Below are 23,071 nucleotides of genomic sequence, written 5' to 3'. Positions count from 1 at the left end.
GTGATGCTCCAAGCAAAACTGCCCCTCCAGCACTCCTTCCCCCCAAGGCACAGCACACACATAAAAGCGAAAATCCCAGTGCTCCTCAGGTTTCAGCAGTGACAGGTTAAAAGCAAGGAATCCACCCAGCCCCGCACAGCGCCCGCCACCAGGTCCTGCCGGTGGTGCGGCTCCACCTTCCAGATTGGCCTGTCAGTCAGGCTTTGGCATTATTGAAAGATCAAACTCTGTCCTGCCTGTTCATTACCTTAATCCTATTTTCTACATGGCTTTATTATCTGCTTGGGCTTCTCTGGGAAAGACAGCTACAGACAGTCACCCTGTCCGTCCGCTTCCTCCCACCAAAAGCAGATGCCTCCAGCAGGCCATCCTTCCTTCGAGCTCCACACCCCTTGGTCCTCCAAGCTTCCCTGGGAACCGGACGGATGTTTCAATGAGGCCTGGCTCCTCACGGTGGTGAAGAGGGGGTCTGAGGGTCAGAGAGAAGACAAGGCCACGTGTTGCCTGGGGTGGCACTGCCACTGGCCACCCAAAGTGAGCAGGGCAGTTTCTCATTTGGGGTCTCCCTGGGTTCTGGACAGACCCAGGGTTTAGGAGGAATTAGGTATTTCATAAGTGAGAGCTATTCAAGGAGCTGGTGTCTTACAACTACATCCTGACCCTAAATCTGTGCTCAGGAGTAACCCCCACCCCCAAGAAAATCACAGGCAGAAGAAGCCCTCCAAAATGACTCGACCTTGGAGATGAGAGTCGGCCACGGTGGTGCACCCCCCCTTCACAGCCCCCCCCCACCCCCGGCTCATTCGCCATCCTGAGCACAGGCCAGGGAGGATGCCAGGCCCCAGGGCCAGTCACATGCCTGAGAATGACCTTCAGCAGCAACTCCCATCCTGTGGCCTGCAGCCTCGGGTACTGTCAGGAGCCTTCTCTGGGCCATGAGGTCCGCAGGACCACTTGGTCTCCAGTGGTCACGAGGCCACAGGTACTTAGGGAATTAAAAAGCTGAGCCTCTGCAAACTCTAAGATCCTCACAAGGAAGGCAGCCACGGGTGAGGAAGCAGAGAGTGGACATGGGTACCGTATGGGCACGTTTTCAAAATACTTCATACTAATTCTGTTAAGCAGAGAGAATTAAATCTCATTTACAAATGTGGAAGCCGAGGCCCAGAGGCCCAGTCGAGGCCCCTTATCACAGAACTGATCCACAGTAGAGTCAGTGGCTTTAGGGTAGAGTCAATTCTAGAACCCAAGGCCGCCTGACCAGCAGCCTGTGCTCCTTCTGTAGCCGCTCATCCTCCCCAGCACATAGCAGAGGACGGGTTCCCTCTGCCTGCGGCCCACGCAGAAGTAAGAAAGTTGCCAGTGGCAGGAGTCTGGCAGGGCAGGCCGTGAGAACAACTCTCTCAGGGTGCAGGCACCCCAACATCCCAGAGCCTACAGAACAAAAAGAGCCTTGGAAGTCTCAGCTGTGTGATGCGACCATCAGCTACACTAACAAAGATGGAAAGTCTAGGGGCGCCTGGGTGGCTCAGTTGGTTAAGCAACTGCCTTCGCCTCAGGTCATGATCCTAGAGTCCCAGGATCGAGTCCCACGTGGGGCTCCCTGCTCAGCGGGGAGTCTGCTTCTCCCTCTGACCGCTCCCCTCTCATGCTCTCTCCTCTCATTCTCTCTCTCTCAAATAAAAAGATAAAATCTTAAAAAAAAAAAAAAAGATGGAAGATCTAGAATGCAGAAGATGACAGCACCTGCACTCATCGGCTCACACCCGGAGTGCTCTCCACTCAGCTGTGGACATCCTGTTTCACTAAGGATGCAACCAGGGACGCCTGGGTGGCTCAGTTGGTTAAGCAGCTAGCTGCCTTCGGCTCAGGTCATGATCCCAGCGTCCTGGGATCGAGTCCCACATCGGGCTCCTTGCTCCGCAGGGAGCCTGCTTCTCCCTCTGACTCTGCCTGCCACTCTGTCTATGCTGGCTCTCGCTCTCTCTCTCTCTCTCTGACAAATAAATAAAATCTTTAAAAAAAAAAAAGAGGGATGCAACCAGATAAGCTGGAGAAGCTTTCAGCTGAGAATGGTCCTCAAACAAGTACGAAACCAAGATCGCAGGTCACCCACCCAGCTACCGCTCACTTTCTTCCTTGCTGACCCAAATCAGAATCTGTGCCCACGCACCTCCCCCACTGCCAGGATGAGTGTGGGGGTGGGGAAGCCGAGCTCCTCCCCAGGCCCAGAAGGTCAGTCTGGACTGCTCATTCCATTTCCCTGGCCATAGTTTGGTTTGGGGCGAGTAGTGGAACACACTTTTGGCTCACTAAATATGAGAAGTCTGCTTGGGGCTCCTCTAAAAGGTGTCCCCATATTAAAAAGAGACCCCAGGCAGGGACGTGTTCTCTTCCTTCCTTCTCCTCTTTGGGTACTGCCTTATGGGTTCGTAGGGCTTTTGTGAACAAGCCTGGGGGTAAAGGCAAAACCCACTTTGAGGTGGCAAAGCAGAAAGCTGAGAAGACGGGCTCTTGACTTTCACGGAGCTGCCGAACCCATCAATCCTGGAACCAGCGAACCACCCAACTCCTGGACAGACTCCTTGTCAGTCAAGATAATAATCCCTCTATTGTTTGAGCCACTTTGAACTGGGTCCTCATTACTCATAGCCCAAAGCACCCTAACTGATGTTCACGAGCAACAACTGAAGGTCCTCAGACTTCTGGCCTGATAAAGAGAAGACGCTGCAGGAGCAGGACCAGAGTTTTCAGATATTTAAAGGCCTGTCTTCAGAGGCACGATTCAACTTGCTGTTTATTGCGGATCACGGCTCCTGGAAGCAGATCAAGCCCTGATGAAGGACAGGCACGAGAACTCTCGGAGCGATCCAAAGACGTAATGTGCTATCTGGGGAAGGTGGGAGTTTCCTATCCCTGTGGTTGGATGACCCCCAAGAGAATGTTGTGGAGAAAACGGTATCTAATGAAAACATCTCATGTGTTTAAGAAAAGTCTTTCGGAGGGTGCCTGGGGGACTCGGTTGGTTGAGCATTTGCCTTTGGCTCAGGTCATGATCTCAGGGTCTGGGGATCGAGTCCTGCATCGGGCTCCCTGCTCAGCAGGGAACCTGCTTCTGTCTCTGTACCCCACCACTCTGCACCTCCTTGTGCGCCCTCTCTCTCTCTCAAATAAAATCTTTTGGAAAGACTGACAATACAACAGATTTTTAGGAAAACCAAAGATATGACTAGTACTTTCCTGGAGACAGAGAGAGAAGGAGACGAGCCAGAGCAGCGAAGGCACTAGACAGGTGGGCAGAGCGCACCCTCACTGCTACTGTCAATCACGGCATTGCAAGCCACAACAGGGGGCCTGGGGCTAGGGGGAGATTTCTCACACTTCACCCCAAGAGCACAAAAAGAAATAGTCAATAATTTGGACGTCATCAAAATTTAAAACTTGGGTCTTTTATCCTGTCAAGAGGATTAAAAAGTCGGGTGTTTGGGTGACTCAGTCGGTTAAGCATCTGCCATTGGGTCAGGTCATGATCCCAAGGTCCTGGGATGGAGCCCCACATTGGGCTGTCTGCTCAGCAGGAGCCTGCTTCTCTCTCTCCTCCCGACTTGTGCTCTCTCTCCCCCTCTCTGTCATGGTCTCTCTCAAATAAAATCTTAAAAAAAAAAAAAAAAAGGCTAAAAAGACAAGCTCCAGACTTAAAGGTATAGGCAAACCACATGTCTGACAAAGGATTCATATCTAGACATATAAAGAACTCTCAAAAAGTCAACAGTGAAAAAGCAAACTATTCAATTAGAAAATGGGCAAAAGACCTGAGCAAAGATTTATACAGAGGGCAAAAATATACAGAGGGCAAAACAGCACATGAACAGGGGCACCTGGGTGGCTCAGTGGGTTAAGCCTCTGCCTTCAGCTCAGGTCATGATCTCAGGGTCCTGGGATCGAGTCCCACATCAGGCTCTCTGCTCAGCAGGGAGCCTGCTTCCTCCTCTATCCCTCTCTCTGCTGGCCTCTCTGCCCATTTGTGATCTCTGTTTGTCAAATAAATAAAAAACATCTTAAAAAAAAAAAAACCCACATGAACAGATGTTCATCATCATTTGCTATTAAGGAAATTCCAATTAAAGCCACAAGACAGCACACCTGTGAGAATAGCTAATACAGACCATCGTGATGGTTCCAAATGCTGTTGAGGATGTGAAGGACCTAGATGTCCCTTAGACCAGGGCTGGATTATAAAACAATACAGATACTCAAATCATTTGGGGCATTAATCCCAGAGAAATGAAAACCTAGGTCCACATGAAAGCTTACACACAAATGTTCATGACAGTTTAAATTGCAATGGTCAAAAAGCTGAAAATAACCCAAATGTCCTTCAGTGGGGGGGTGCTGCTCAGTGGGGGATCGCTTTGGTGCGTCCCCCCAGGGACCACTACAAGCAACCTCAGGTCAAGTGTTCTTGGTATATCTGCTATGCTTGCACGAGAATAATACTGGGGGAAAAGCAAATCTCAAAAGGTTACATACAAAAAAAAAAGGTTACATACATTATTTCACTTATGTAACACTTTTAAGCCAACGCAATTACAGAGACGGAGAACACGTAAGTGGTCGCCAGACATTAGGGACAAGAGGGAGTACCGGAGGGGACAGGAGGCAGACAGTGTGAGTATGAAGGGCTCTAACAGTTCCGTATCCTAACTGAGGTCACAGTAATGTTGATCTACACATGGGATAAAATTGCACAGACCCACTGCACACACACACACACACACACACACAGAAATGACTACAATCTGAATAAAGTTCTATGGATTATACCAATGTTGATTTTCTGGTTCTAATTTATATTACATATTAGCCTACATATTATCTAACCTTATACAGGTACCTTGCTGTCCTATTCCTGGAACTTCTTATGAATCTAAAATTATTTAAAAATAAAAAACTAGGGCGCCTGGGTAGCTCAGTGGGTTAAGCCGCTGCCTTCGGCTCAGGTCATGATCTCAGGGTCCTGGGATCGAGTCCCGCATCGGGCTCTCTGCTCAGCAGGGAGCCTGCTTCCTCCTCTCTCTCTCTGCCTGCCTCTCTGCCTACTTGTAATCTCTCTCTGTCAAATAAATAAATAAATAAATAAAATTAAAAAAAAAAAATAAAAAATAAAAAATAAAAAACTAAACAAAAAACAAAACAAAAATTCAACAGAACGGGAGACAATTGGATGGGAATGTGTCAGGTCTGCCAAGGCAGAGAACTGTGAATAAAACCTGGATGTATTTTAACTGTTCCGTGTAATTGTCTTTATGGATCTGTAGGAGGTCACTTCCAAAATTTCTGTATTTTAGGACAGATGGGCTTTTATGTCACCACATAATCAGGCACTCCTTACAGAAAAAGTATCACAAATCCAAACTGTTATCCTCATTTCTACATGAAATGATTTACCCATTAGAAACTCCTTCCAGGGGCGCCTGGGTGGCTCAGTGGGTTAAAGCCTCTGCTTTTGGCTCAGGTCATGATCTCAGGGTCCTGGGATCGAGCCCCATGTCGGGCTCTCTGCTCAGCGGGGAGCCTGCTTCCTCCTCTCTCTCTTTCTCTCTGCCTACTTGTAAAATAACTAAAATATTAAAAAAAAAAAAAAAAAAAAAAGAAAGAAAGAAACTCCTTCCAACAGTTTCCTTGAGCTAATTAACAGGGCCAGGAGAAGGCCCATGCCTTGGAGGCAGTCAGTGGGTTTGGGCTGGGGCAGTCAGTGGGTCTTGGGCTGGGCCGGGCCCTTCCCAGCCTCCTCCTGGTCCACCTGGTCCCATGGGAAGCCAGAAGCCAGAAGCCAGCAGCTACAGCTGGAAGCCAGAAGCCGGGGCAGGTTTTTGCTGTGCCTCCCTGGCTGCTGCGGTCCCACCCCCACAGGAAGCCACGTGGGCTCAGGAATCTCTTACCTGTTGAGGTCCCAGATTCTTAGGGGTGAGAAGTGCCCACAACAAGCCGTCCCTGTCACAAAAGAGCTGCCAAACAAAAGGAGAGCAGAGTCAGGGCAGGCTTGTCAGAACTTGTGGCAGCGATGGCGAAACAGTTGCAAGTGTAGTGCTCCTTGGCGGGAGGTGGCGGGGGGGGGGATCACCCATTGGAAACAGGATGAGAAAGCTGCAGGAAGACAATTGGAAGGTGTGCAGAGGTCAACAACCCTCCAGTGGCCCCGCAGGTGTAAGGACAGCAGAGCTTACCATGCAGAAGGGTCTCAGGGTCTCTGCCCACCAGAAAAGCACATCTCTACCTGGGCAACCCTCAGGCCAGGGGAGGGCGAGCCGGTCAGGCTGCAGAAAAGGCCCCCGCAAACAGGCCCTTGTTGGGTTCAGGAAGAAGATGCTGCAGCCAGAGGTCAGGGTGGTTGCGGGACACTGCTGAGGGTTTGTAAAAGCTAGGGAACCGTGCTGCAAGCACAGGGCAGGCAGGATGGCACGGGACTGAGCGGAGGGAACCACCGAAGACCAGTAACCCAAGGAAAAGGTGAGACAGGCGGTGTGCTGGGGTGCAAGGGCAGCAAGACAGAGCGTGAAGGGCCGGGCAGCCGCCACTGCCATAGAGTGCAGCACAGTGATGTGCCCTATTTCCCCAGAGTAACTCTTAAACCTCTGAAAAATTCACATGCCACCTGCAGTTCCAATTTTAGGTGGAGGCACAAGACTAGTGGGCAAACTCTGTGCCGTGAGCCAGGCCACCTGGAGCCCCAGGACCGCACCTGGGACCTAGTGCCAGACCATACCTTGGCCGAGGACTCACTGGCTGGGGAGAGATGCTGGGAGCCCCAGCTGGGACACCTAACCTGGAGCAAGAGAGGAGCTCTGGGGTGGGGAAGGGCCATGTCCCTACAGGTCAGGCCCTGGGGGTGTGGGGGCTAGACAGACTAATGACATGTTGGCGGTGTGGGGCTGTGGCCCATCCGCCCTGGCCCTGCCCAGCACCTGTGGCTCTCTGGTCCTAAGCAGGTCTGAGGGCAGACAGAGTTCTGCAGCGAGGGCTCTGAAGAAGCCCGTGGCCTTGGTGGGGGTGGGGGGAAGGTGGCCTGCAGTTGCTGGTTGGGGAGACGTGTGGGAGGCATTGGCCAAGCCACTGATGGACAATCAACACTGCAGGGCCAGTGTCTGCTTTTAAACCCCAGGCTGATAAAAAGGCCATAGGAGCCAACCTGGGGCTTCCGTGCCTCCAGCAAGACTTCTTCCAGGGATATGCGCCATCATCCCAGCTCTGTCCCAACCCACACAGGAATGCCAGCAACCACTCCACCGGAATGGCGGCCAAAACAGCCAGTCTGTCCTGCCCTAAGTGACTCCCCGTCTGGAAAGCAGCCACTGGACACTGAAGTCCCAAACTACAAAGCCCAGAGATGTTGTCCTCACCTCCCTTCCCTCGACATTTTTCTCTGGAGGGTAATCCATTAATAACTGGTCAAGCCAATTACCTTGCGTTGGGAACATAATAGCCACTTGGGAAGCATCGGAGCAGGCAATGGGCTCTTAAGACTTTTGAGGAGCACAGGCCAGGTGAGGAGCATCGGCAGAGACACAGACATCTCCGAGGCAGGCCTCGGACCGGCCACATGCCACATTAGTGACAAGGTAAGCCGAGATGAGGGGGAAGGGAGGAAGCCCCCAAACCTGAATCTGCCACTCCCGACAGCTCCCAGAAGGCTGGGGTGAGGCCACAAATGCCTTCTCTATTCCTGCCCCGTCCATCCGCACCAGCAAGAGCACCTCTCACCTTCACACACACAAAGGCCTTTCATGACTGCCCGACACAGCGCCCAGAAATGTTCCTTTCCAAAAGCCACCCTCTTCCCTTGCCCAACCCTGTGGTGCAGGGCGGAAGAGACGGAAGGAGAGTAGAGAGCCCCCACCCAGGGGGACCTGAGCGTGTAATCAGATTTAACAGTCGGTAAAAGCCCTGTAAGCAAGTCAAGCAGCTTCGCAGCCAGGTCCCACTGGGAACATTCACTGTGACTCACACCCAGACCACGGGGACTGCCAGGATCGAGGGGGTGAAGCTGGCTGCGGACACAGCCCTGCACACTCTTCCTCCCTGCTTGCAGCCACACGTGCTCCTCAGCTCGGCCTCCAGAGCCCATGGACTTCAGGAGGCATCAGGCAAAAGCCGCAGACCAGCCATGTGCAGGGTCAGATGACAGCGGTGTGCCCAAGGGCACAGGGCACACAGAGGGGGACACATGGAGGGGACACACGGAGCACAGAAGAAGACAGAACCTGCAGTCCTGGGATGCCCACAGGATGCCTCCCACCACCCAGGAAGTTCACCAGAGAGAAGCTAGGATTTCCACCGCACAGGAAGGGAAAATGAAATGCCGGCCCAGCTCCCAGGAATTTTCATGAAACCCCTCCGCACACTTGTTCCTCTCCCCAGAGCCACACCAGACAAGGGGCTCCCAGCCTCAGGAGCCGGTGGGGTGGGGTGGGACATGTGCATCGCTGGAGGCCTCCTGCCCCACGAGCTCAGCCTCCACGAGGCCGTCTCACCTGCACAGAATGCCACCCCGCCTCCCGGGCAGCAGCCCGCCTTCAGCCACCAGCAGATCACCCACGGCCTCCCTGGGCCAGGTCCTGCGCCCCACAGGCCGAGGTTCCCAACAAATGCTCAGAGTCACGTGACCTCAGCAAACACACGCACCACCCCTTCAACAGTGCCTCCCAGGGTACTACTCTGGGAGTCTGACCCGTTGAAAGGTCTTTGCTACCATCTCATCTTAGAGTCTGAAGTTACGGAAAAAGCCAGCTCTCAGAAAGAAAAGAAGATTCAAGTGGCTTTTGCCCTCCAACCCATCTCATTCTTGGGGTGTCTTAAGGACAGGGATGGCAAACCCGTGCTGAAGCAGAAGCTGCTAGCTCCCCGGGGGACTTGACCAGCCTTCCTCTGAGCCCCCACCACCCTTTATCTTGCCCTCAGGGGACACATGGTATTTGGGGGGTTATCTCCCCATCTTCCCTTTGAGATCATGGACCAGCCAGTGGCTCCTGCATCCTCTGGTGCCCAGTACGGGGCCTGGCCTAGAAGTACTTGGTACAAGTCTGTGGAACCAGATAGAAAGGACCCTCTGGAGTTCACAGCCAGCAAGGCTGGGGAAGCTAGACATATGAGCTATGAAGGCAGTCCCTCTGCTTCCTAAGTGACTCCCACATCACCAGACTCAGACCTGAAGGGCACATGCCACAGTCCCACATCGCTAGGGCAGTGAAATCCCTCATAAGCACCACGACCAGACTGAAGATGAGGACCAACAGTGCTTACACATTAATGTCACACCACACACGTTCTTGTGCAAGCACATACTCTCTGAGCTTGAGGGTCTAAAAGTCATTCTGATTCTGGGGCGTCTGGGGGGCTCAGTCATTTAAGCATCCACCTTCGGCTGAAGTCATGTCAGGGTCTGGGGACTTGGCTCCCTGCTCAGTGAGAGTCTGCTTCTCCCTCTCCTCTGCTTCTCCCCGCTCATGCTCTCCATCTCTCTCTCTGGCTCTCTCAAATAAATAAAATCTTTAAAAATAAACAAATAAAAGCCATTCTGATTCTATAAACTCCACTCTTTTCAGATGAGAAAGCCCCTATCAGTAGCCAGGCTCCTCCCATGTCCCATCTTGCCCCAGACCTTGTCTAGATTCCTGACCTACCTTCCCCGCCCCCTGGCCCCAGCACAAGCAAACCTGGCACCCCAGAGTTCATCCTCAGGCCCAAGAAGATGATGCAGGAGCCCCCACATCAGAGAGAGACCCCAGGAGCGTTAGGGGTTCTGGCACTCAAACTGAGGGCTGGAAAACAGCAGGAATCAGAAGTGAGGAGTGAGGGAGGAAGGGAAATGACTCGGGCACGAGCAGGCCAGGAAGGAAGGCTCTTGATGCCCCTGCCCCCTTCAGGCCGCCTTAATGACACTCGTCATCTGTGAGCCCTTGCCATGTGCCAGGTTCCGAGGAAGGTCTCCAGAACCTCACCCCACCTAATCCTCGTGACCCACTATAGCAGGAACCACTGTCCTATTTTACAGGCCAGAAAACTGAGGCCCGGGAGGAAGTGCGCCCTGTGCCAGCTCCCATGGGGAAGCCATGAACAGGGCTGGAATCGGAGCTCAGGCCCAGCCTGGTGCCTTCTCTCGCCAGCACCTCGTGTGATGCCTGACACAGACTGAAGACCCCACATGCTTGTCGGGGGAACAAATGGACGACGGAACAAATGGCTCCACCTGGAAGAAAAAAGGGGTGAGCGAGCGGCTCGGAGGTGGCAGCGGAGCAGCGTGCTTCGCAGCTGTGCCCTGTGGCTGGCCTGGAGCCACCCAGCTGGCCCGGCCCCGGCCGCCTCTGGGCCGCGGCTGACACACTTTGGCAAGGGAGGCCACCAGAGCTGTCACATCATTCACCAACATGCCCATCAAGTGTATTCAGTTCTCTTCAACCCGCATTGGCATTTTAATTACTGTTGGGTAAACTAATTTGTACAAATGAAGGCCGGGCTGCCTAATAGAATATGCAAGCTCCCTGACCTCTGACAGGCACTGACACGAGATACAAAGGCCGCCGAGGAAGGCTTTTTATCTGAGCCTTATTACTCTCTATTACTCTAATTAGTCAGGCTCCAGTGCTCCTAATTGGAGGAAAAATTGCAATTAAATCAATTTTTGATGGGCTGCAAGTGGGCTCCCGAACCGCCCTGCTTGTGAAACACTGATATTATAGCAGCAAAGGTCACGGGCCCCATCGGCACCTGGGGGCCCCCCGAGTTCCCGTGGCCCCCTCCGAAAATGCCTCAAGGAAACCCCAGCCCCTCCGTGGGCACGGCCGGCAAGGGTGGGAAGGAGGGAGTCATTAGAACATGTCAGGTCTCATTGCTGCGGCCGCCATCTGCTAACCTGCGCCACTGACATCATTACAGTGGCTCGGTCCCCAAGCAGGAATGCAGCGTGGAGGTCACACAAACTGGCTGGGCCAGGGCAGCCAGGAGCAGGAGTGCAGTGACAGCCCCATGAGGGAGGGCCCCGGGATTGGGAGCAGGAGGGCGAGGGAAGTCAGGAAGGGGAGAACGGGAGAGACACAGGCCGGGGCAGGCGGAAGGGCAAGGCAGCCAGCTCCCCAGCCAACGGGGCACTCCAGGCCACCCAAGGGGAAGGGAAATGTAATGTCTGGAAAGGAAAGCAAAAAGAGAGAGGCAAAGAAACCTTGTTCTCTCTCTGGAAAACATCCCACATTGCAGTTGGGGAACATCCTCCTAAATGCTGTACACAGACCGGAAGGCTGAGAGCACGTCAGACCCGGGGCAGAAGCATGCTGGTGGGCCTACCACCCACAGGAGCACCTGCCTGTAAGGGCTGGGGGTGCCCAGAACTGAAGCTGTGGGACCATGGAGGGGACAGTACATAAGACTGTGTTCACCAAACTAAAGGATAATGAGACCAAGAGGCCTATCTGAAGCTTGACTGTATCCAGTTTAAGGCAAATAAAAAATAGGTCCATTTCACGTGATCTCAAAGAAATGGCAGAGACAGAAAATATCAGTCCAAAAGGGAGCTTAGCCAACTTCATGGATGGCTGAACCAAAATGGGTTAACAGAGAAAGGAGGCCTTCAAGGGGTCAAGATCAAAATTACATGTGGTAAATGCTGGTCCTCCTACTTAATGGAATATTACACAATCGTTTAAAATGATACTTCTGAAGCATACAGGCAAGATGCTTATGATACTATCAAAAGAGAAAAAGTAGAAGACAAAGAGCCTTCCACAACTACTTTTTAAAAAAAATTTTTTAATTTATTTGACAGAGAGAGATCACAAGCAGGCAGAGAGGCAGGCAGAGAGAGGGGAGGAAGCAGGCTCCCTGCTGAGCAGAGAGCCTGATGTGGGGCCTGATCCCAGGACCCTGAGATCCTGACCCAAACCGAAGGCAGAGGCCCAACCCACTGAGCCACCCACGCACCCCACAACTATTTTTTTAGAGCCTGTGCATAGAAAAGGAAAGAGTGGAAAGAAACATGCTAAGATGCTCAAAGTGATTATGTTTGGGCAGCAGAGTAATTATCAATTCTTTCTTTTAAATTTTATTTTCCAAATATCCTTCGATGAGCAGGCACTACTTTTGAAAGGGAAAAGTGTATTTATGCCTTCTAAGGGAAAACACAACATAACCGGACACCCCTGTCTATGAACTTGTGGCCAAGAGCAGGGAGGCCCAACCATGAGCTTCCCACTAGAACAGATGTCAGCAACTGTGGCCTGGGACACCTTGGACTCAAGCTCTGGGACTGGTCAGTGGCCCAGGGTAGTCAGGAAGCCCAGATCAGGGGCTCCACTGGCCTTCTCCTCCCAACGAGACACTAGCCGATAGCAAGCAAGAGCAACTCCTGACTGCAGCGGCCGGCAGAGGCCCGGAACACCCGCTCGGTCACACATGCACCCACCAAGCCTCTCTTAGCTCAAGTGCATTGATTCAGGATGGTGCAAGTGGCCACCTAGAAGGTCAGGTTCTAGACAGAGTATCCAGAGGCTGGGTTCCAGCATCCACACTTTCACTGCAACCCTAACAAAGGCCAAAAAAAGCAAGCTTGCTGCTGCTCCATGGGTGAGTGCAATCCTGCAGCTAGAAAACGCCTCCAAAGAAACACACATGGTCATTTTCCATTTTAACCAATGGCAAAAACTCAGCCTGAAGATGGAGGTAAGATCCTGGCCCAGGTTAGAGGAGAGGAATTTTGAGGTAGCTCTTCCCAAAGGGACACATTCCACTCAAGAAGTAGGAACTCAGAAACCTGTTACAGTGGAAGGACAGAGAAACAGAGAGGAAAAGTCAAGGACACCAAAAACAAGAAGTCACTGTACCGTCTATGTGTCAAAGGAGATGTGTTGGGGGCTGCAGGGAGAAGAGCTTCTGCGCTCTGTTTTCCATCTGCATGACGTCTAAGTACAAGAACTGCTCCACCTGATCCAAAGACAAAGAAATGGCAAGATGTCCCAGTGAAGCACAAGCTGGCTGAGAAATGATGACCCAAGACTCACACAACTGTGTGCCCAGCAAGAGGCATGGGAAGAACTCAAGGTGGTCACTATTTTCAGACAATATAATTGCCTACTGAGAAAATCTAAAACTGACCTGGAAAACTCTGACAGTGCCTAGCAAGACCAGCACGCTGTGCACACAGTGAAAAGGGGCGTGGCCTTTGGGCTCCTGGCTCTCCCACCTGGTAAGTACCTGAACTTGGACAAGGTATTTAACTTCTCTGATAACTTCTCTTCTACCTGTGAAACAGAAATAACAGTGGCAAGGCATGGACTTGTTATAAAAATGACAGGAGATAAGATACTTAAGCAGTGTGTGGCACACAACAGATACCTGCAGACTTTAGCTATTACTACACACCAACAATTACCAACCAAAATGTAACCAGAAATCAATTCACAATAAAGAATTTAAAAGTTGTAAAATAGCCAAGAATAAGCCTACAAAAACCCCAAACCACCACCAACAGGAAACAAGACAGGTACATATGAATTAAAAAAAACAAAACCCCAACCATAAAGCTTTACTGAAGGACACAGAATTGCTGAATGAGCAGGAGGATATACCTTATTCCTGGATAGGAAGTCTCAAGATCTAAAACTGTCACTTCTCAAAAACAAATAAAACTGTCACTTCTTCCTCAATTATTCAATAAATTCAATACAGTCCCATCCAAACAAGATTTTTTAATTAACTGATTCTAAAATTCATCTGGAAGTGGAAATGCACAAGAATAACCAAGAATATTTTTTAAAGAACAACAGAAGGGTTTTTTGTGTTTGTTTTTTTTAAAGATTTTAGTTTGCAGGCAGAGGGTGGCTCAGTTGGTTGGGTGTCTTCAGCTCAGGTCATGATCTCACAGTTGGTGGATGGAGGCCTGTCTCACTCTCTGTGCTTAGTGAGGAGTCTATCTGAGATTCTCTCTCTCCCCGACCCCCATCGCCCCCACGGCCCCTCTGCCAGCTCATGCACACTCACACTCGCTCTAAAATAAATAAATCTTAAAAAAATAAAAGCTTCTATTTTTAAGTAATCTCTATACCCAGTGTGGGGCTTGAACTCACAACTCCGAGATCAAGAGTCATATGCTCCAATGACTGAGCCAGCCAGGGGCCCCAAGAAAGAAGTTTTTCTACCAAATATCAAACATATGCTAAAGCTGCAGTAGGATGTTCATGCTAGAAAAAACAGATCAATGGATTAGAATAAGACTCCAAAGCTATACCCATACATTTGTAAGGAAAAGTAAATCCTAATTTTTTTTTGTTTTTTAAGATTTTATTTAGGGACACATGGGTGGCCCAGTCATTAAGCATCTGCCTTCTGTCCAGGTCATGATCCCAAAGTTCTGGGATCAAGTCCTGAAACAGGGAACCTCGTTCTCCCTCCCCCACTCTCCCTGCTTGTGTTCCTCTCTCACTGTGTCTCTGTCAAATAAATAAATAAAATCTTAAAAAAAAAAGATTGTATTTATTTGACAGAGAGGACATAAGCAGGGGGAGTGGCAGGCAGAGGGAGAGGGAGAAGCAGGCTCCCCTGCAGAGCAGGGAGCCCAATGCGGGGCTCCATCCCAGGATCATGGCCTAGCCAAAGGCAGTCACTTAACCAACTGAGCCACCCAGGCACCCCCTAAACGTGGCTTTTAAAGATAGGTGATGAAGAGTGACACAAACAGTAAAGGGTAAAGATACTACAAAATACACATTTGGAAAGAAAATAAAATTAGAGCACTACCTCAGAACAGACCTCAGTTACAGCTGGATTAAGGACAGACACCTTTTCAAAAACTACATGAAATACCATAAAAGTATTTAAAGAAAATATAGATAGATACTTTGACAATTTTGAAGTGGGAAAGGCATTCTTAAGGGGATACAAACTCTGAGGCCATAAAGGCAAAAAAGGACAGAACTCTTCACACAACCACACTCCCGAAGGACAGAAGACACTATCAATGTCAGCTGGAAGGAATTACCAAATATATACAATAATCAAAAGGTTCATATGCAGAACGTATCAAGGAATCTTATAAATCACAATGAGAAAGATAGATTAATGAGCAAAAATTTTTAATAATTAAAAAAATACACATGGCCAAGAAACATGATGAAAACCTCACAGTAATCAAAGAATTTCAAGTTAGACCAACAGCAACAATGGCTACAGATGCTTCTAGACCATTTACTGCATGCCGGGCACTGTTCTAAGCTCATTATATGTGTGTATTAGTTCATTTAACCCTAAAGATATCCCTACATATTTGATGACAGTTTTCCAGATATAATAATAGTATGGTAATTAAACTTTTAAAGCATCACCATCTTTCAGAATATACGCCAAAATGTTCATATGTTTGCTTCACAAAACTACAGAAGGGATAGTGTGGGGGGCATACTGAAGCAGCAGGATTGGCCAAGAATTGGCAATTAGTCTATTGCTATATATTTTGAAATTTTCCAAAAGGAAAACGTTTTTTTTTTAAGTTACTTTGATAACTACCAGTATCCTTCCCCTTTCACAGATGAGGAAACTGAAGAAGAGAGAGGTTACAAATTCACCAAGGTCACTCGACTAGTACGTGGGCGGACTCAGGACTTGACCTCAGCCAGGTGGGCTCAAGTCCAGCTCATAATCACTCTTCTATAACCACTCCCAAAATTAGATAATTTTTTACCCATCAGAGAAGCAAATTTTTTTAAAAAACAAAAAACAAAACGGGGGGGCGCCTGGATGGCTCAGTCAGTTAAGCGGCCAATTCCTAGTTTCAGCTCAGGTTGTGACCTCAGGGTCCTGGGATGGAGCCCCACATCTGGCTCCCTGCTCAGCAGGGAGTCTGCTTCTCCCTCCCTTGGTTCGCTTGCGCTCGGGTACACGCGCTCTCTCTCTTAATAAGTCTTTAAAAAAAAAAACACAACAACCTGATATTACCCAGCATTGGTAAGTCCAAGAGGAAACAGGTACTTGTAGACGTTGTTTGTGGGTGTGTATATTCTGATCCTGTCCAACTAGAGGGCAACTGGCAGCATCAAAACGTTTAAATGCACTTATCCCTTAATCCAGCAAGTCTTTTCCACGGATCTTTCCTAGAAAAACACCTGACCACATGCACGGAGACCAGACAAGCCCCGGTGTTTTTTCAGGTTTGCTGAGGGACCTGAGGGGCTGGCATCCGAACAGGGCCATGAGGTGGGAGGATGATGAGAACCATTAGGCTCAACCGGGGCTCCACAAACAAACGGAGGGGAGCAGAGCTCGCCTGCAGAACTACTCAGATAAGCCGGACATACACTCAACAAGTTTATTTTAAAATCGGATTCTTTCTAAACATAACTCACATTAACAAACCACAGACGGACCTTGAAATTCAGAGTTAATCCAGATTTGGGCAGGAGCATTAAGTATTTATAATATCAACAGAGTACAGAGATGAGGTCAGGTGGAGAAAAATCTGCGTGGCTCATGACCCTGAGGCCTTACATCCCTGACCTGCTGTCATATTTAGGCGCAGTAATGGAGTCCCTAGAAACGGACCTGGCTCTTATTCTTATTCTCAATATTCCATAAGCACCAATGTGAGAAGCACCAATGTCATCTTCATGTGATAAGCATCAAAGCACAAACAAGACCTTCTAGAAAGAGATTCTTCCTGAGGAAACAAAGGTCAGGACAGCCCAAAGACACGACCCGCCAAAAGACTGTGTGGCTTTTCCTCATCCAATGGCCTCATGACTCTAGCAAGGCTTAAAGAAAGAGAAGTCCTAATGACCCACCAATGAAAAAGAGTCTCACAGTGACATCAGCAAACTAAACACAGGGAAAGAGGGTGTGAATGTCAACCTACAGTTCACCACCATCATACGCACCCCCGGACCACTTCCCTTTCATCCAAACAAGGTAGGAGAAGGTGAGGCGAAGTTCTATACCCCTCACATTGTCTGATCCCTGCGGCCTGTTCCACTGTCACCCTGAAGGCTGGCGGGGGTGGGGGGGTGGAGTTGAGAAAGGGAAGGGGGCGTCATGGAGGTTGAGGGGCCTGCTGGGCCTGCTATGCATCATGAAGGACGCACAGCAGGGGCTCAGAAGTGACGGGAAGAAATGAGAGGGGTCTTGTGTGCACAGCAGGTGAAGCCTGTCACTCGAGAAAGAAGAGCTCCATCCTAGAGGAGGGCTGGCAGCTGACCTTGGTGTGCCAACAGCACCAATAACTAGTGTCCACTCCTTCCCTCTGACGGGAGAAAAGGGCCCCTGAGTCCTTGCTTTGGCCACACAGATGGAGGCCTACATTATAGGCGGAAGTGGGAAGCTGGGGATAGCAGAAAGGGCAACTGAAGTCCTTTCTTCCACAGGATGGAAGCCAGACTTCCATCACAGACAGGGCTTTCCAGAAGGTGAAGTTCCAAGGAACCCCTCATTTCCAGATTAGTTAGCAGCAGCAGAAATCTTGATCTGAACTGTGTTCCTCCCCGAGATTTCCTGCCCTCTTAACCATGGCACAGGAGAGGACAGGCAGGAGTCTGTCTTCCATCCTATTCTGGGAGGTCACCCGTACTCCCTGAGCGTCATTCAGGCCTCCAGCTACTCGCTGCCCTCTGCAGGAGGCTTGACCGGGTCAGAGTCTGTCATCCCAGACTCTCTCTCTGCCCCACTGGCACGATGCTGGGCCACTCACCGTTTCATCTGTCTAACCTCATGTATCCACAGCCAGGTTCTTTCTCCTGTGCGGGCCCCATTAGGAAGGTGGCAGGTTTTGGTAAGGACTCTTTTAACAGCTTCAGAGGAGGAATCTCTCAATAGCAGATCAGTAATAGAGTGAGGAAGAGGTGGGCCTGGGTGGCTTAGTCAGTTTAGCGTCTGCCTTCGGCTGGGGTCATGATCCTGGGGTCCTGGGACTGAGCCCCGCGTCAGGCTCCCTGCTCGGCGGGGAGCCTGCTTCTCCTTCTCCTCCCAGTTTGCTGTCTCTGTCTCTCTCAAACAAATAAATAAAACCTTTTTTTTAAAAAATGTGAGAGGCGCCTGGATGGCTCAGTCATTAAGCATCTGCTTTCAGCTCAGGTCATGATCCCAGGACCCTGAGATCGAGCCCCACATTGGGCTCCCTGATTCTCCCTCTCCCACTCTCACTGCTTGTGTTCCTTTTCTCACTGTGTCTCTCTCTGACAAGGAAATAAATAAAATCTTTAAAAACAATAATAAAATAAACAAATGTGAAAGTGAGGAAGAGGAGGCAAGAGGCTAGAGTTTGAGAGTTCTCTCCAGACTCTTGGTTTGAGAGCTCGTGGCCAAGGCTCTGAGCTCAGGCACCAGGCACATATTAATGCCATTCACATAGACATTTTGGGGCCAGATGTCATGGAGTAACATGGCCTTTATGAAAATAGAAGACCCCTATTGTTCTGTCTGCCCTACAATCTCCCTCCATACAGGTGATCCTGAAAGACTTCCTCCTTGGCCACAGTTAATGGGTGGAGGGGTGGGCAGCTGACCTAAGGTGGGCCAATGAGCCTCTGTCCTGGGATTTTGGGAAGCCAGTCACTCTCCCTTCAACTATGAGTTGCCAGATTCAGGGGCTCTCAGTAGCCTCCAGAATAAGCTGGTAAGTTGGGGAAAGAAAGGTGTGGAGGTCGAGGACAAAGATGAGCACCCCAAAAGGATAAAGTCCCAGCAGCACTGCGGCCTGTCTGGGCCCAGCCACCCCAGCTTATGTGTGTGCCTCCTCTGGCCTAGTGGCTCAGCTTCATCCTTGGATTTCGTGAGCACAACATTCCCAGCTTCACTTACATTAATGCGGACTTGGTTTCTGTCCGTTGGAACCAGTCTGTCCTGACCACCAGAGAGCCTGCTCGGCAGCCACAGAGCTGCTCCCCCATCTGACTGTTTCTCCCTGACAGCTGTGCAACAGGCTTTGCCAGGGGCCTAGCGGACACCAGGAGGCCTGGCTAAGGACACCTCAACCATGAAGTCCATAGCTGGTATGTCTACCAGGAGAGCAAAGTGGTACAGCACAGACTGGCCTTCAACTCCGGAAGGGGGTGAGGTGGGCTCTCACCCTGGGGCCCAGGAAAAAGTCTACTCTCCCACTCCCGACAGATAGGAGCAGATCATAAAGGTGTCTGGCTGGCTCAGTTGAAAAAAGCATGCAACTTTTGATCTTGGAGTGGTGAGTTCAAGCCCCACACTGGGCATAGAGCTTACTTAAAAAAAATTTTTTTTAAAAAAGAACAGATAATAAAGATGTGCTTGAAGGACTGGTTTAGGCTTTTGAAGGCAGAAAACCCTGATCCTGAGAGATTCGGCTCTTGGATCCTTTCTGACAGACTGAGTACAGGTTCTGCCAGCACCCACACAGCACCCCTGCCCAGCCAGTGCCTGGGACCCCTGGAGCGCCAGTTCCCTGAGGGCGTGGCCCAGGGAAAGCTGCGGTCCCAGCATCCAGCCCATCTGAACTACAGACACACACGGAACAACTGGTAAGATGGGGATGAGAACCTGGGAGTTCACTCTATGTTTTCTTTGTGTTTGAGAGTTTTCAAGATTAAAAATTTGAAAATAGGGGCACCTGGGCTGGCTAAGTGGGTTAAAGCCTCTGCCTTCAGCTCAGGTCATGATCCCAGGGTCCTGGGATCAAGCCCCACATCGGGCTTTCTGCTCAGCGGGGAGCCTGCTTCCTCCTCTCTCTGCCTGCCTCTCTGCCTGCTTGTGATCTCTGTCTGTCAAATACATAAATAAAATCTTATAAAAAAATTAAAAAATAATTGAAAATACACACACAAAAGTAAAACTCTGTAACCCCAAGCAGCCCCTTTGTCACAGCTCATTTTCTCTCCTTCCATCCTGACTCCATACAAACAGGCCCCCAGAGCAAGCATAAAAGAGATCTGGCCATATGAGTAAACTCAAATATTCCATCGCTGGATCCCTCTGAGGGACACACCCAATGCAGGAGAAACCAAGCAGGAAACCCACATGTCACAGGTACAACTTTTTCTTCAACCCACTGAGCCTCCCAGGAATCCCAGTACAACTTTTTCTTAAAAAAAAAAAAAAAAAAAAAAAAAGCAGAGGGATGCCTGGATGGCTTAGTCCTTAAGTGTCTTCCTTCTGCTCAGGTCATGATTCCAGGGTCCTAGGACTAAGCCCTGCATCGGGCTCCCTGCTCAGTGGGGAGCCTGCTTCTCCCTCTGCCAATCCCTCTGCCACTCCCCCTACTTGCATACTCCTGCTCTCAAATAAATTAAAAAAATATTTTTTAAAAAGTAAAACAAACAACAAACAAAAAAATATGCATACTTCAAACAGTCCCCAAAAACCAACTCATTCTTTTTAATGAAACTGGACTTAGGTCAGAAAGCCACCTAAAGTCATAAATCAGAAACCAGGTATGAAGAAACCAAGGCTCATTCATGAAAAACCACTTTCTAAAGCATAAAATAATAAATATCATATGTCGTCTAAAAACTCTACAAATACATCACCATATAGTCTGTAAATAGTCACGTTTATGTGCCGATGCATGTCTACCTAGTCTATTTGTATAAAAAAATCTGAAACCACACGTGACCTGTATTTGAGCTTCATGTTTCTCTGAAGACCAATCTCCTTACAGGTAGCCACTGTGTGGAGCCTATCACAGTGAGCAGCGTCCCCATTCCTGTTTCTCTGAGTTATTCCACACCCTCCCTGAGTCCCCCAGATTCCAACCAGGCCCTGCTCTCTGTACAGCCTCCCCTCCACGCTCCTGCTCCGGACTTTGTCAGCAGCCCTGACCACCCCACTGCCAGCCTGCCGGCACCAAATTCTACCTCCAAAGGTCCCCTGGTAGGCAAATAACTTGGCATATTTGTTTTCTGGGAAAAGTCAACCCCTCAATGTTTAATTTCACCTCTTTGGAACACTGGAGTAATGTTCCAGTAATCATAATCATGAGCCACAGGGAAACACTGAGGCTAGGGCGGTACCTGACTCGGGCCAGGCCCACCATCAGTGCCACCAGGCCCTCCCTTGAAGTACCAAGACTTGGGGCAAGGTGGGTATGGCACCAATGCTACCTGTGATCTGCAGGTGTACACGTGCATACACACCTGTAAATGACCAAATTACAAAGTCTCCCTCCCTCCCCACCATCTTCCCCAGAGATCAGATCACCTTGTCTTTCCACCTGTGTGTCCCGTCAGAAACTGGGGTGGGGGAGGGCTGCCAAATGGAAATGTCCCCCCGCCCCCGTATGCAGGATCCGCCAAGATAGACACCAAGAAAGTACAAGCCAGGCCACTGATTTCTTTCCTGTGGAATCTCCACACCTCACCCCCGCCTGAGCAACATGGGGAAGAACACTGTGGAGATCCGCCTGTCCATCCATCACTCCCCTCCAGCCCGTTCCCAGCCCAGGGCCGGGAGGTGGCTGCTGGCCATTCAGCCCTCAGCGGCCGACTGTCCGAAGTAGAAAGCTATTTCGTGGCTCAGCTCCCAGGTGCTGGTATTTGGCTCCTGGGAGGAGAGAGAACATGGGCCCAGTCACAGCCCTGGGACAAGGTGCCTGCCCAGCTGGGTTGTCTTGGCCTTGCCACCCTCTGCTAAGACGGCACATGTAAGTGCACGCATGCGCAGACACACACAGACACACACAGCCTGTGTTTGCTCCCTCCTGGAAGGGGGCACCCGGGATGCCACACAAACACTCACACAGACACACCCACCGCCACAGCTTCTTGTTTCCACTCCTGATGAGGACAGGAAAGCAGGTCCGTGGACACACTCACGGCCCACACATACACACCCTGCCACACGACGTGTGTAAGCACTGTGCCCAGAGGAGTCTCTCCCCAGTCTTCCTGTGCACTTGTGATTTTTAGTCAGCCCAGGTGTTAAGCCCCTGCCATTTTCTCTCCCTGCCACCCTTCGGCCTGTCTCTGTCCCTCCCTCTGCCCTCCCACAGTAAGTGCTTTCAGGCCACACAATGAGTAGGAGGAGGAGAAACACTTCTATTGAGGAAGGCGTTTTGTTGTTTCATCCCAAGGGAGGGGCAGGGGTAGGGAAGGGGGGGACCCACAAAATTTCTAATAAGCAGTTTCTCTCCTCAAAGCTAAAATGATTTTCTTTAATTGCTCGGTAGGAACAGTTTATCATGGGGGTCTCTGCCCTCCCCCCCCCCAAGCCTAATTGACTTACTGAAGTTTAACAGGGGCTTTCACCTGGAGAGACTGCAATTATTCCCCCCATCCCACATTCGTACCTGGGCTCTCCCCACAGGGGGCCTTTGTTCCCCCTAAATACAGCAGTGACACAAATGTCCTCAGCAGCAGGGGAACACAGGGAAGTGGTAATTTTCAGCCCAACGCAATTAGCTGAGGGCTTTTCAGCCTTCCCAGTGAATGGTAGGGAAAGTTCAGCATGTGGGAATGGTGAGCCAGGCTGCTCTGTGCGACTCAAACAAAAGAGGCATCTGAATTGGGCCCCATGGTGAGCCAGACCAGGGCTGGTGGGGGCAGCTGGGACTGGGGCCTGGACGAGGGACCTATATCACCACCCACCCAATCCGAGTCTTCCAGTCAGGGCCGGTGGCCCCAGGCAGCTAGCTTTCTGGGAGGTGGAGGCACGCAAGAAGAGACTGTTGACTTGTACCTAGTACCACAGCCCTGCATTTATGATGCAAAGAACAGGCAAAAGATGATGGACCGCGCTGGGGCAGGACGTGGGGCCTGAGGGCCACAGTGCTATGTCTGTCTGGCTGTCCCCAGAGACCCTGGGGCTGGAGTTCACATTACATTTTGGCCTTCACAGACACCTCCCAGCAGGGAAATGGGAAGCTTTAAGGAAAGAGACTCTTCTGGGAGCTGAGACAGGGACACCCATAGCCTCTCAAACACTTACATCTACTGTTGCTGCCACAGCCACCCCTACCGCCCAGCTTGGCGGTGGAAAAACAGCTCTCCACTCAAGGTGGTTTTAAGGCTAGAGAGGCACAGGGTGGAGGCAGCACAGGGCTTATCTGGGGTCAGTGCAGAGGTGTCCAAAGGTCAGAAATATG

The 23,071-nt window shown here is 50.4% G+C and overlaps 1 protein-coding gene across 5 annotated transcripts in view; it reads right to left on the bottom strand.

Moving 5' to 3' along the window:
- The window catches only part of FBXW4 (F-box and WD repeat domain containing 4), an 81,174-nt gene that overhangs the window by 7,800 nt on the left and 50,303 nt on the right, over positions 1-23,071 (bottom strand). For 3 of the 5 annotated variants that reach the window (XM_059169133.1, XM_059169136.1, XM_059169135.1), the window contains one exon: positions 5,943-6,008. The exons of 1 other annotated variant lie outside the window; for it this stretch is intronic. In XM_059169133.1, coding sequence (XP_059025116.1) covers positions 5,943-6,008 — 66 coding nt within the window. Of the gene's footprint in view, positions 1-247; positions 470-5,942; positions 6,009-23,071 lie in introns of all 5 variants that reach the window. One more of the 5 variants, XR_009352483.1, reaches the window with a different exon arrangement.

Source organism: Mustela lutreola, chromosome 4 (assembly GCF_030435805.1).
Source record: "Mustela lutreola isolate mMusLut2 chromosome 4, mMusLut2.pri, whole genome shotgun sequence".
In the NCBI taxonomy this organism is placed as follows: Eukaryota; Metazoa; Chordata; class Mammalia; order Carnivora; family Mustelidae; genus Mustela; species Mustela lutreola.
The sequence above is the reverse complement of the archived record's forward strand: the minus strand, read 5'-3'. Positions and strand labels throughout refer to the sequence as shown.